The sequence below is a fragment of the Geospiza fortis genome, unplaced genomic scaffold (assembly GCF_000277835.1).
Source record: "Geospiza fortis unplaced genomic scaffold, GeoFor_1.0 scaffold12, whole genome shotgun sequence".
NCBI classification, from domain to species: Eukaryota; Metazoa; Chordata; class Aves; order Passeriformes; family Thraupidae; genus Geospiza; species Geospiza fortis.
Window position 1 is genome coordinate 1,324,331 of NW_005054323.1, and position 14,873 is coordinate 1,339,203.

A 14,873-nucleotide genomic window follows, 5' to 3' on the forward strand; every position below is an offset into this window, starting at 1 on the left:
TTCTTATGAGATAACATGCGGGGTACCAAATGTGAGTTGGTACCTCTTGCTAAATTCCTTTTTATTGAGTGGGTGTTGGGAATATAGTGTGTACACTTTGAATGCCGTAGATCTCAAAACTGGTCTGTTTCTCAGCAGAGATGAAGTAATTTTGGTGGTAAAACGTGTGTGATAATAGTGAAAAAAATAGTCTAGTTGGAACATGTGGTTTCAGGAAGGGTTAGATAGAAGGATTTGATATTGGAGAGTTGATTGATTCATTTTGTGTACTTGGCTCCAAATGATTCGGTTTAGACTGGTTTAGAAAGAATGGTTTTGGTGAAATATAAGGGACTGAAGTTGGATACAAGTGCTGGAATAGTACAGTTGAAAGCAAGAATCTTCAGAATGTGGTTGGAGCAGTATGCATATATATTCATATATGTAATTGGCACAGAGGGTAAGTGATTTAATCCTAGAGGAAAGTATTACTTCCTCTAGAAAGTGATTTAACTCACCTCTCTTGATTCAAGTGTATAAGCAGAATAGCTTATGTGCTTTGAAAATAGTGTTAAAGTGGATAATATTCATAAAAAAGAAGTTTTTAAGTAAAAGGTGACAAAATGAAGAGATGTACATAATTTTTCTCTCTTACAAATGTCTGCTTTGCTTTCATACTTAGTGAGATATGTGGGGGAATTGAAGTAGATAAAGATTCACTAGGCTGAGATAAAATATGGTGTAACCTTCAGTACTTGTCTGGAAAGTAGTTGGAAATGTGGTCTGTTGGGAGGAGGAAGGAGTTGGGTGGGAGAGCTGAATTGGTTGGTGCAGACAAAAGAAAAATTCAGCTTGGACTGCGTACGAGGAGAAATGAAATGTAAAGAAATTAGTTGAGTAAGGACAAAGGATGGTTCTGTTCATGGAGCTGTCCCATCCCAGCGTGAGTAGTAGAGAAAGTTGCTGGGACTTAGTATGTTGAACAATGTAGAGCTGCAGGTTGGCCTGCTTTGCAGTAAAAGTGGTGCAAAGAATGAAACATACAGATTTTGAGAAGGAAACACTGATAAACTGAAATGAACTAATTGCGTGGATGGGCGTGATGTGGACTGCACAGGCAAAATACACCTCTGACTAGGTGCCAGTGTCAACAGTGGGGTCACTTGAGAGTAGGAAAGTGCAGACAAAGACGCAGGTGGAGGAAGAATAGGGGGACACAAGTACTGTAAATATTAAACATTGGAATTGTACAAGAAAATAGCAGCCTGCTTGCTGTGTTTTTCATGGAAGAAGAGCAAGACAGACTAGAGATAGGGGCTGTGTGGGAGTATTAGACAAGAAACTTGCTTTCCTTATTCTTGAATAGAGAGAGCCTAGCATAGGCAATTAGGAAAATTTTAGGAAATAATAAAAGCATGACAAAGATGTGATTTTTCCACAGTAACTCTTCAATATGCATGAGTTTGTTTCAATTGCAGAATTTCTGCTATCTAGTAACTGCATTATCTTTGAATTTTTCAGAGTACTTGCTGAACTACCAAGGTCATTATCTTGTATAACAGTTAATTGCCTGAAATTAATACTCAACTGCCTGAAACAGTATCTCATACTATTTATAAAGGTACTGGCTAACTGGCTTTTCAGACTGAGTACTTATAAGCAGCAGTAGTTAGGAAGTAAAAACAAGAATTAGCAGAAGTGCTTAAATGCATGTTCAGAAGTAATTGTTTGGTGTGCCAAAGTTGTGGAATGTAGAGAAAACATGCAAGCTTCTGGTCTTGGCTTGGAACACTAAATAAAGATTGGTGTACTGCTTTTCTTATGACTGTCATGTTTTTCATTTGTTATTGTCTCTGAAATGTTTTTATAGTTAGTAGTAGCTGGGACAAAAGGACAGTGAGTATAATTTCAAATCCTCTATTTACCTCGTGGATTTTAATTTACAAAAACCTTGCTACTTAATAATTTCTGTCATGCTCAGGAAGAGTTAAATTTCTGGAGACTAAAAGTGCCTGAAAGGAAAATAAATACTTTTTAAGATAATCATACGTCAGTAATAAAACCCTCTAGAGCAATATGTGTAAGTCATTTCCAAATTGGTGCATGCTTGAACTAGTTGTTTTTGGCAACTGTGTAGAAGGAGCATGCTTTTGAAGTGTTGTTGGATGGTGGTGGTATGCTAACAGTAGCTAAAAAGGCAAATACTAGATTTGAGGTTAGAAGGTGAGTAATAGCAGGAATTTATGATTGCCGCAGAAATGAAATGTGCTGGCAGTTTCTGCAGAGCAGAAGCAGTGGTGCTGACAGCTTCATTCTAGGGACTTCAGGCTTGCATCTGAGCCTTCAGAGAAGGCAACATGTACTTGTCTAAAATTAAAGAAGAGCTTTGTTCTTGAACTGACTTACACTGACAGTGATAGAGGAACATGAATGGTTTCAGAAAACCAGCCTTTGTCTTGTCTGGACCAGGAGATTTTAAGGTCATCTTCTGCCACTTTTAGACTGTGACTCTGAATGTATTACTTTCTTTTAGAGTCTGGGAAGTCCTTTGGTGGAGACATGTTTTCCTGAGCAAGGATCATTTTTTCTGTGGTGACTCTGACTCTACGCTTCCTGTCCTGTGGCATCTGTTTTTTACAAAGGCTTGTCTGGCTCTTCCATTGTGGCATTGCTGTTTATCCCTTATTTCTTCAGAATTTAGCCTAAGAAATGAAAAAAAACCAACAACAAGATTTTATCTAAGTTAAAAACAAGTAAATAACATAATTAATACAAGGACCCTTAAAAACATGGTCTTCTGATTCAGTTCTGTTTGGTCTTTTGAGGTTTCTTCTGCTATGAAGTATTTGAGACAGGAATTATTCTTAAATGAGCCCTGGAATACACATTTTTTTAATATGTACAAACATACCGATGAGCTACATTTTTACATAGAAGCATAAGCACTCTATGTATATGTAACATACACAGAACAGTACATGTAATATATAGTAAAAGTTGTATGTAGCAATATGTTAGTGATACATTAAGATGTAAAATATTGTGTATATGTCATATAAAGTATGGTATGTTTGTACATACATAAAAGATTAGACAAGCAAAAGGGCTTCTTTAGTTTGGGGGCTGCTTGTTGTGTTGCTTCACTCATGCTTCAGTGGGTCTGCAGGTGGTACAACCTACAGAGTTTTGGGTTGACTTGCATTGCCTAAAAGCACAGGGGAAGGAAGAAAACTCTTTTCTGTCAGCAAAAGCCTTTGTGTGGGTACAGCTATCGTAGGGCAGTGTTAATGCACCTTGGGGAGAAGATGTCACTGGATTGGAAGAATTCCATCTGCTGGCAATGCCCTGCATCCTTGCTGCAGGGCTCTCCCTGTGTGCAGTGGGATGATCCACAGAGGCTCCCCAGCCTAGAGAGGCTGCCAGTGCAGACCTACCCCGGTGAAAATGCCAGTCCTACTGGCATTGCTATATGATTATTCCCTCTATGATAGTGGGAAACCCTGCCATTTGAGAATTATCATTAAAAATTTGTTAAATAGTTCATTGCTGGTCACTTTAGTGGAAAAACAGCCTATGGGTTTATTCACTGGGTGTGGTGGAGAATCATTTGGGTGAGGCCACCCACACCTGTCATTTACTGTTTACAAAAGTGATCTGAAGTGTATTATCTCTTATCTTTCTAATTCTGGTGCCTGGGCTTGCCCTCAAAGATGCCAGGAGGAAAGGCACTGAAACCTAGCTGTTTATGGTAAGACAGGAAGGCCCAGAGATGATAAGGAGTTGCTGCTCAGATTTGTACGAAGGGAAAGATAAGAGTCTTTTCTCCCTTGCGATATATAGTGGTAATGTGGAAAAGAATCAACAATAAATAAATTACCCTTGAATATTAATTTTTAAATGCTTTTTGAATTACATTTGCAAGCACCTGTTTCTTAGTTCTGTAGGTGTAAAACTAACTACATAATTAAAATTTAAGAGTGGGATCCTGTGATTCAGCAAAAGTACTGTGTATGTACTAGTACTGGCCATGTAATTAAGAGCAGCCCAAACCTTTCTGGTGTTGGAAGAATTTTTTTCTCGTCGTGTTGAAAAAATTCAAAATTTCTCATAAAAGTAGAAAATATTTCAGAATGCAAGCCAAAGAATACATATATACAGAATCAGAATGAAAGAATGGGTAAAGTTGGAAGGGACCACAGGGGGACATCTGGTCCAACCTCCCTACTCAAGCCAGGTCATCCCAGAGCACATGGCACAGTACTGTGTCCGGATGGTTCTTGAATATCTCCCTTGAGGGAGGCTCCAAAACCTTTCTTGGCAGCCTGTGCCAGTGCTCAGTCACCTGCACAGTAAAGAAGTTCTTCCTTGTGTTCAAGTGGAGCTTCATGTGCATCAGTTTGTTCCCATTGCCTTTGGTCCTATTGCTCAGCACCCCTGAGCAGAGCCTGGATCTATCCACTGACACCCTCCCGTGAGATACTGCTAGACACTGATGAGCACCCATCTGTTGTCTCTTCTTGAGGCCTCTCTCAGCCTTTCCTCATATGAGAGGTGTTCCATTTCCCTAATCACCTTAATAACTTTGCCAGGTGAAGGCTTCACTAGGGCTGAATAGAGGGGCCGGATTTCTTCCCTTGTCCTGCTGGCAATGCTCTTCCCAAAGCACCCCAGGACGCCCTTTGCCTTCTTGGCCACCAGGACACACTGCTGGCTCATGAACAGCTTGTTGTCCACCAGACCCCCAGGTCCTTTTCCTCAGAGCTGCTTTCCAGCAGATCAGCTCCCAGCCTGTGCTGGTGCTTGGGGCAATTCCTCCCCAGTGCAGGACCCTGTATTTGCCCTTGTTGAGTTTCAGAAGATTCCTCTCTGCCCATATCTCCACCCTTTTGAGGCCCTTCTGAAAGACTGCACTCTGGGTTATGGCCACTGCTCCAGCTCTGTATTGTCAGTGACACATTTGCTGAGGAGGCATCTGTCCCTTTGTCCGAGTCACTGTAAGCAAGTTAAGCAATAGTGGGGTCATTTTGTACCTTGGGGTACATGCTTCCAGTCAGGCTTCATGTTGCTTTGAAGTCGGTTCATGGACTACTTTGAGCATGTTGCTGGACCTTCTGTATCTTATTTTTTTATTTTAATAGTTAAAGTGACACAAGAGCTTACTGTACTTAGAGTGGAGCACTGAAATATGGCTTCTCTGTCTTATTTCTTACCTTAAAACTGAAATTAATTTGTGGAAAAAGGGCTGTTTGGGGAATGTATGTTGCAAGCTGCCTTTATCCCCATATAGCATCTGTTCTATGAGAGGCAATTTATGCAACCCTTTACTGCTTAAAAATGTTGTTGTGGAATTGATACTTATTAGTGTGGTTTGCTTTGTCTGAACAAGTGAAAACAGGAAATAGGAAAAACTTTGAAGAGCTTTCTGTTCAGAAATTTAAGACTTGAGTTAACTTACATCTTCTTTCTGACTTGGATATTTGCTTTCTGACATAAATTCTCATCCCACTAAAGTTGTGACTGTCATTTGGATTTTTTGTGGGAGTGGAAAATCAGTGTGAAGGCCCCAAGACACTAGCCTGTACATTTCCTTTAATAAAGCATGAAAAATGAGCAGGATTTTACCCATGACACAGTTGGGCCTTTAAATAATCATGCCACTGACGCACAAATTCTGTGTGTGTGAAATATATGACTTTGACTAGCTTTTGCCAATGTTGTCCTTTTATGGACTTAAATTTCTGTAGTACAATGACATTTCATGTGGTTTATAGATGGAAGAGACTTGCTGAAGACACTATTCTTTGTTTCTGAAGGGACATTCTCTTCCCACATTAGGCACTGTGGCTTGTACACATAAGGATAGTTTTCAAACAACTTCTACTAACCCACATTCTTGGCTCATTAGCTAGACACGCAGTGGTGGGCACTTTAGCGTTTGTTTACTGTTGTAGAGTGTGGCTTTCTTCCTGTCAGAATAAAGGATTTAGAAGACAAGGAAGCAAGGAAACCAGATTGACCAAAATAAACAAATATAAAATAAATAAACAAAGGAAGTAGTTAGAAAATGAAGAAATTATAGTAGTACCTGCCTCACTTTTCTAAAACTTGCTTTAGCAGGGAGACAACAGTAAGCAGTGAGAATTGGCACATGGTCTAGTGGCAGGCCTGTCACTAGCAGGGGGCTACAAAGTTGATTAAGGAACTGGACCATCTCACTTGTGAAGAAAGGCTTACAAACTTGGACCTGTTCAGCCTCAGGAAGAGATGATTGCAATGACAGTGATGTCCTCATCATTGTCTATCTGTATCTGAAGGGAGGGTGTCACTGGGTGGATCCAGGCTCTGCTCAGTGATGCTGAGCAATAGGACAGGAGGCCACTGTCACAAACTGATGCCATGGAAGTTCAATTAGAATATGAAGAAGAACTTTTTTTACTTTCTAGGTGCCCTAGTGCTGGAACAGATTGTCCAGAGAGGTTTTGGAGTCTCCCTCACTGGAGAACTTCATGGACTACATGGACACAATCCTTTGCCATGTGTTCTGGGATGACCTGGCTTGAGCAGGGAGGCTGGACTATCCCCCTGTGGTCCCTTGAAGCCCCAGGTGTTCTGTGATTCTGCAGTCTGCAAATCATAAAATTGGTAGGGTTGGAAGAGACCACTGAAAGTCATCTGACCTACTTGCTCTTGCTCGAACAGGACCACCTAGGGCCAGTTATGCAGGACCATGTCCATACAACTTTTGAGTATGTTCAAAGATGGAAACTCCAAAGCTCCCTGGGTAGCTTGTGCAACGGCTCAGTCAAAAATGAGTGTGTTCTAATGTTCAAGAAGAACCTCCCATGTGTTAGTCTGCACCCATTGCCTCTTGCCTTTCATCAGGCCATCATTGATGATGGGCTATTAAGGTAAGGGAGTGGAGTGTGTCATATGAGGAGGGGCTGAGAGAGCTGGGACTATTTATATTGTTGGATGCTCTCTGTTTTGTTCATGTCTCATGTAAGGAGAAATCCAGAATAGGACATAGTGATCCAGCTGTAGTTTCCACAGTGAAAAGTAGAGAAGGATCCCCTCTCTAGACCTGCTGCAATACTTTGTCTGATACAGCCCAAGATGCCATTCACCCACTTTTCCACAAGGGAACATTGCTGCTGACTCATGCACAATTTGGTATGGAAGGACCTTTTCTGCAAAGCTGCTTTCTAGCTGTGTGGATCCCAACATACATGAATTTATGGTATTGTTCCTCCTGGTGTAGGATATTGCACTTGCCCTTGTTGAACATTGTGAGATTCCTATGAGTCTATTTTTCCAGCCTGTTGAGTTGTCTGTGAATGTGATCTCAACTGTCTGGTGTATCAGCCACTCTTCACAGTTGTGTACAGTCAGCAAAAGAAAGCAAACTAAGACCTTAATTTTGTAAATTGCTGCAGTGGTACTGAAGATTAAGAGTGAAATAAGTCAGAAGGAAGTGTCTTGTGGGGACTATTAACACACTTTATTGGTGATATTGTCAAGGAAAAATAAACATGTAGAAGCATCAAGAAGGAAACATGACAGCAGCTGCTGTCAAAACAAAATTGGGAAATGGAGCAGTAAGTGGTGCATATTTGGTGTTTCATAAATAAATCTGTTTGCCTGTGATAGAAAGGTTTGGATTGGAAGAAACATTCAAAGATCAAACCAAACCCCTCTGCCATGGGGACCTTCCACAAGACAGGTTGCTCAAAATCCCATCCAACCTTGACTATGAGCACTTGCAGGGATGGGGCATCCAATGGCTCACCCCCCACAACATAAAAGTTTTGTCATTGTGTCCAATGTAAACTTACCACCTTTCAGTGTAAAACCACAACCTCTTGTTCTGTAGCTACAGGCTCTGGAAAAAAGCCTCTTTCCATTTTCTTACAGACAGACTTTGTGTCTAAAGATTTCAGTAAGGTGTTCCTGGAGCCTTCAGGCTGAACAAGCCCAACTTTGTCTTTTTTTCTTAGGAAAGGTGTTCTAGCCCTCTCAGATCATATTTGTGGGCCTTCTTTGAACCAGCTGTAGCCCATTAATGTCTTTCTTGCGCTATAGTCCCCCGAGCAGGGCGTGGTACTCCAGTAAGCATCTCATGATGTAGAAGGAAGAAGAGGAGCAGAACCGCTTCCTTTGACCTGCTGGCCAAATTCTTTTGATGCAGCCCAGGATACAGTTTGCTTTCTGGGCTGTAGATGCAGTAATCCAGTGATTTACCTTCTAGCCCCTGCTAGTCCTTTTCAGCAGGGCCATTCCCAAGCCCTTCATCCCCCCAGTCTAGGAATTGTCACAGGTCAGTGCCAGACATTGCATTTGGCCTTGTGGAACCTCTTGAGAACTTCATAAGATGGTCCCACTTCTTGAGCCTGTCAAAGTCCATCTTGATGTCACCCCTTCCCTTAAGTGAATCAATTGCACTGCATGGCTTGGTGTCAACTGCAAACTTGCAGAAGGCACAGTTTTTCAGTCCCATTTCCTGTGTTATTGATGAAGGTGTTGAGTAGTGTTGGTCACATTTTGCGCTCCTGAGGGGCACAGCTCGTTACTCTTTTCCACAGAGGTGTGAAGCCATTGACTCTGGGTTAAGTTTCATTGACTCTTCAGATGCAGTCATCCATCCAGTTCCTCATCCATGTAATAATTCATCCTTCAATGCACTATTTCTTTTAGTGGCAGGAATTTTGTGAGGGGCCATATCAAAGACATGCCAGAAACCTTAAGTAGATGGTATATTTTACTCTTCCTATGTCCACTTTTGTAGAAGAATGTGAATATATTCTTCCAAGTGATTGTTTATTGTCCTGAAACATGTTCTTCCCTACAGCTGAAATACTCTTTGGAAAGTACTTACATAAATTTAAATGTAAGTATTTAATTAATGGCTTAGAGTGTCTGTTGAGTTTCCTCCTGCCGAATTTGACTGCTCATACAGTGGATTGTACATAGAGAGCTTTTGTTTTTTTTAGGATGAGGGAAAAAATGGGATGTGAAAGGAGCATAGTCTTGAGTTACTTCCTTTTTTGAAAAGTTATATTTGAAATACTGGTTTAAAGAATATTTCTAAACAGTGAGGGAAAAGGTTATTCCTTGATCAACTGCTTGTATGTACTCAAACAGTGTCCGTCTTGTGTTTAGTGGCTGCAGATATTTGATGCAGGCACTCATTTCCTTAAGAAATTCAAGGAAGCAAATGAAAGACTGGAAGATGTTCCTTTGGAAAGGAAGTGAATATGATAATGAAACTGAACACAGTAATATGTGTTTTTCTCTCATGTCTTTCTGTCTGCTTGAGTTGAACAAAATCACATTTCTTCCATTTTACAAAAGTTGACATGAAATAGCATCCTTTACATTTTAGGTCTCTAAATGACTTGTGTTTTCCAGATATTTTTTCAGAACACCTCTGTGGGACTTGGAAGCAACTGTTGATAGTATTACTGATGCTACTGCTGACAAGATTTTGGAAAAAATTTTCCAAATTATTTTTCAAGTGTTTATTTTTCAAGTGTTTATTTAGAAAAAGCACAAGAGAAGACAGCTCTTGTAGTCTGGGACAAAGCATAACCTTTTTTCCACTGTTCATTTACAGTAACATCTGAATTTTTAATTCAGTGCTTTTCAAGAGATACAGAAGAGTGCATCATACATCTGTTTAAGAACAGAAGAATGCTCTAAGTGCTTAATGATAAGGATTAAAAACCATATATTTAAGTGAAAAAGGTGTCAAAGTAAAATCAGGTGCTTGAGACCTCACCAGAGCTGCTTTAAGGTGAGGAGTGGGATTGTAAGAGCTTGTTCTCTGTCTTTATGAGCAAGGAGCCTAAGGGAAACCTATCACTGTTTAATTATAGGAGTTCTGTTTCACAAAGACATACTAACTCTGTCTTTGGAAGTCTTTGTCAGAGATTGAAAATCTAATTCCACATTTTAAGTCTTGATTAAAGATCTCTTCATAGCTGGACCTTGCCTAAAATGTGGGAGATAAGAAGCTGTATGACCTTTAAAATTGTTAGGAGGCGCTTGCTCAGAGACAGTAATGCTGTTTTTTTATATGCTGAGTTTCGGGTCTTTACAGTTTAGTTATGGAGACACTGGGAAATAAAAAACTGAGGCGATAGAACCTACATCTAAACAGCACAGTAATACAAGTTTGTAATTCCTTTTCTCCCCTTGCAAATATGAAGAACTTCTGGGTTTGCAACAAAATGGTGGGTAAACTACAGATATTTTTAAAATCACTGCTGTGGCTAATTATCTTAAGTGCAGTCACTTAAGTATGCATCATTGCACTCTTCTCTACCTTCCCACTTTCCTCTGAAAGTGGACACAGCCTTTGCTCTGCAAGTAATGATAATAATTGGTACTAAGACAGACCTGTTACTCATCCTTTTTTGAGCACATTTCTTATGGCAGATGTCTAGTTTTTAATTAACTGCTAATGAACGTGCCTAGTAGACCATGATACTGCTGCCAGCCTACTCCGTTTTATATCTCACTGCTGCTAAGCTCTTAAAAGGTTACGAGCAGGCATTAGTGTCTTTGAAGTGATGGGAAAGTGATTATATGCATAACATAATTATTTGTAGGCTCTACTATGGCAAATGTTTAGTTACTAAATGCATCTGGTGAACATTGCTGTTATCCCTCTCCCTGTTCTTTATTTTCTTCCTTTGTGTGCAGCACATATTCCTTTTATCCCTTCTACAAAGATAATACAATATGCTTTTAAAAATTAAAGTTTTTAAAATAAAAATAATATTAATTTCTGGAAAGGATCATCTTTATGAATGATCCTTCATCTCTTAGCGAGAACTTCAAACCTGTTATGAATAAATAACACATAAGCAATAAATCAGTATATTAAAGCCCTGAACAGCAATGAACATCAGATAATAAACATGAGATCATGACATAAATTTGGTGGCTTAAAAGACCATGATCAGGATTTCAGTTTTAAGTCAGTTTCATGTAGTGCCATATTTACAGATCTTTGTGTATCATGCCTGTAAGTAACCATTTGCAAAGCTACAAAAGTGTGCAGGGCAGCTTTGCAATGTACTTGCAGCTCTCACACCACACCTTGCCCATTGCTCCCCATTAATTGTGTGCAACACCACCAGAGAGCACAGGACCCAACCCTTCCACTCTCAGCTTCAGAACCTTTTATAGAGCATTTATCTGTTCCTCATTTCTCAGACTTTCATAATGTGTGGTATGTAGGCTACAAACCAGAGCCAGAGAAATGGTAGGTAACGTGCCCCTGACATTTCTTGAAATGTTAACTTGTGCTTCCTGAAATCAAGTGGGTTAACTTGTTTGCTAATTAAACCAAGCAGGAGAGAGATGAATAAGGGTTATCTTCCTACACTTCCCAAATGATAGGGACAAGAATGGAAACAATTTAACTGCTGTTCCCGGTTTCAACCTTCCCGTGGTCGCTCTACAAAAGAAGCTAGTTTGGGCTTATTGCTGGAGAAGGGAGGAGGCTTTTCGCCATGAAACGAGTTTGGAAGGAGTAAATCAATTTTTATTCTTAGGCAGTTGCACATAAAACTAGGTAGTGTGGGGTGATAGTGCAGCTGGGGACGAGTAAGACCAATGCCAGCAATGCTGCACGGTACTGCTGATTGAAGTTGCCTCAGAGCTAGAGTGCAGATGACTGACCTGGCTGAAGTGGTCAGTGAGGAAGGAGGTGACTAAATTACCATCTCTGAGAGAGAGTGCCAAAATATCAGGTTATCACCTGTTTTGAGGAAATGGGCTAGAAACTACTGGTAAAGTCTTGTTAAAGTCTGTGTGGAGAGGGATGTCATATTGCTCTTTAGAGGCTGGATTCAAAAAACAGGCAAAACCCCCAAACCAAACCTCTGCAGACCTGTCAGACCTCACAGTGCTCCTTCCTGATAGTTCTTCACCTCTGCAGACCTGTCAGACCTCACAGTGCTCCTTCCTGATAGTTCTTCAGTTAAGTGAAGCTTCACTAGCAAAAACTGGTTGATATTGTAGAAAGTGGTCTACTGTGTTAACTACTTCAAATGGTTCCTAATGCTTCCTTCAAAATGTTGCCTTTTGTAAACACATTAAATTAGAAGAAGAATAATAAGCTCTCTTTTACCTTGTTTTCTAAACACTGAAAAGAGTGATGATCAGATGTATATTTTGAAGTGTATATTAGCATGGCTTTTTATGCAGCATTCAAAAATAAATTCCTGATCTGTGTGTGAGAGAGATTTGATAAATATGTGGCTTGAATTGAATAAATATGTGGCTTGAATTTAGAATTGACTAAATGGATTGTGGTAAATTTAAAGATTGTAATTTAGAGATTACAATCTTTATTGTAATTAAGAGATTACAAGACAATTTAAGATTGTCTTGTAATTTAAAAGAAGTAAATGCATGACAGTTGGGACAGCAGAAAAGTGAAAAATTAGCAAGTGCAGTGCAGAGTTCTTGCGTGTCAGTCCCTGTGTCTGCATAATTTTATAAACAGCTCAAGGCATGTCTTGGGATGGGGTTATGAGAAGTAAAAGTGTAGGAGTTCAGTAGTAATACATATAAATAGTGATAAATAAATTCATTTATATGCCAGTAGATGTTATACAGGTATTGCTGACTGGTTGTCTTGAAAAGACTTCACACCTAAAGAAACAGATTAAATATTTCTACATTATTTTGAGATGAGGTTTTTTGGTGTGATGTGTGAAATATTGTAAGCTGCAGTCCAGGAATGATTTCAGTAGCTACCAACAGTACTGTAAAAATTTTACATGCTATTACAGGACCACTAGCATTCACCTCGTCAAACTTGAGTTCATCCTGTTCAGACATATGTTTATTTTTCTCCTTTTCGATCCTATGAATCGGATGGCACTCTGGCTTTTTCCTGGTATCTGCCTTGATTGAGCAGAGGGATAGTGGAGAGTGACCAAGGTGGAGGGGATTGTTCTGTCTTCTATTCACATGTCCAGAGACAAGGAAGCAGGAGAGAGAGGCAGAATACCTGTTACCCTGGAGCAGATTATGGGAGCTATGGCTAAGCTAAAGGTGCTCTTGAAGCTTCATTTTCTAAAAAAAAACCTGTGCTAAGCATTTTAGGCAAATTAAATGGATAGCTGAACTTGGTAAACATTAATAAAACCATGGAACCTTTAACTAGAAAATATCTTAATATTTAAACTATGGGGAAGACATTCTAATGTAAAAACTCTGTTTCTAAAATTACCTATGGATTATTTTAGCAGATTGGTTACAGGGTTGTGTAACCCACTCATTACGATTTTGATCTTGCAAGCTCCTTTTAAAACATGTGGATGTATTCATTAATACCATGTTTCTTGTTGAGAATTCCATGCTGTCTAAAATACCTGGATTTTCAGCTCAAAGCTGGCTCCTAAACAGAGCATTGTCAAAACATTATTAACCAATATGGACCTTTATTTTATAGAAACACCACGTTGGGATTACTAAATATGGAGTTCATCGTATCTTTTACATTCTTTAATATTTAGGATAGAAAGATACTTGCTGCTTCCAAACTGGGGAAAGAGAGGGATGTGAGTTTAAACCAATCTTGCTGCTGGAACTTTTTTTTTTCAGAGCAGTGATACGACTTTTTCTAGAAAGGGAAAGGTGTTTGATTCTTCTGCCGCTGTTCTTTGTTGTTAGAGATGCTGTGGCAGGCAGTAGCTGCCCAAAACAACCTATAATTGCTGAACTTATGTGTCAGGCTGCAAAATAAGTTTTTCTGGGATGTGAGCAGAGTTGTCCTTAGGCAGCATGGTACAATGCAGTGTATATAGTGCGGTAGGTTAAAGGGGAGGGGCTAGATTAAGAAGAAACAAATAAATGTCAAGATTCATTATAGATTCTCAATAATTAACCAAACTTCTGCCTTATCCTTCCCAAACTGTCTGCTGTACGTTGTTCTTCTGGGGATGATGATACCACTGGGAACAGCAGCAGCAATTGCAGGCTCAGCATCTCTCCCATGGCCATGGACCTCCAGTGCCTCTAACGCCGCATCCATCAGGACTTCAGCCTCCAGGAATCCCTCCACTTGGAAGCAGTGCTGGCCTTCTTGCCCTCTCCAGTGCTTTGGGTGGGCAGTCTCACTTGGCAATAAAAGATGACAAGAAGCATCACGATGCAGACCACCACAGAGGTGAGAGGCATGGCAGGCCTGATTAGGACATTGTCAAATTTGCACATTGCTGCAAATTATATGCATCTCTAAAGAATTCAAGTTATATAGAACGAAAAAAACCTGTTGGCACACTTTTAAATGTCTACATATAAACCACTGAAGAAAAATTCAGCTTGGAATTTTTCAGTATTTTAAAGGGGATCACTAGGTGTCACCTGCTCTATACTTTGCAGGGCATTTTGACATCCTGGTAAATGCTTAGTTGTAATAGCAGTGGCCTGCACCATATTGTGGAAAATTGTTAAACTGCATAATGGTGATTTTTTTCAAACAAAGTAATGTTGTTAACTGGGTGGGTGGGAAGGTAGGGGGAACAAGAAGTTAAATTTTGAAGTGAATGTGTTCAAACAAAAGATTTAGATAATGGCATCTGTTACTTTAGTTTCATAAGCTTAAAATCTAGTACTCAGTTAAATATTGGGCAAAATTGCACTTGACTAATTTTTGAAAAGAAAATAATTTATTCTGTCATGATATAAAACTAGGCTTTGTGTATGGTTAAACTGTAAATCATGTTTACAAAATACTGTAATTTTCAGGAAATCACTGTATTAGGAATGTGCAATGAGTTATATAAATAAAAGCCATTTTAAAACTGTTTGTGGCTTTTTTTCTTATTTTTTTTTCCCCCTTTTTTTTTTTTTTTTTTTCTCTTTTTCTTGTCGTG

The 14,873-nt window shown here is 39.5% G+C and overlaps 1 protein-coding gene across 1 annotated transcript in view; it reads left to right on the forward strand.

Annotated features, from left to right (window-relative positions):
* Positions 1-14,873, forward strand: part of LOC102045458 (TLE family member 1, transcriptional corepressor) — an 85,062-nt gene that overhangs the window by 30,767 nt on the left and 39,422 nt on the right. The window contains exon 8 of the mRNA XM_031056870.1: positions 13,960-14,171. Coding sequence (XP_030912730.1) covers positions 13,960-14,171 — 212 coding nt within the window. The remainder of the gene's footprint in view (positions 1-13,959; positions 14,172-14,873) is intronic.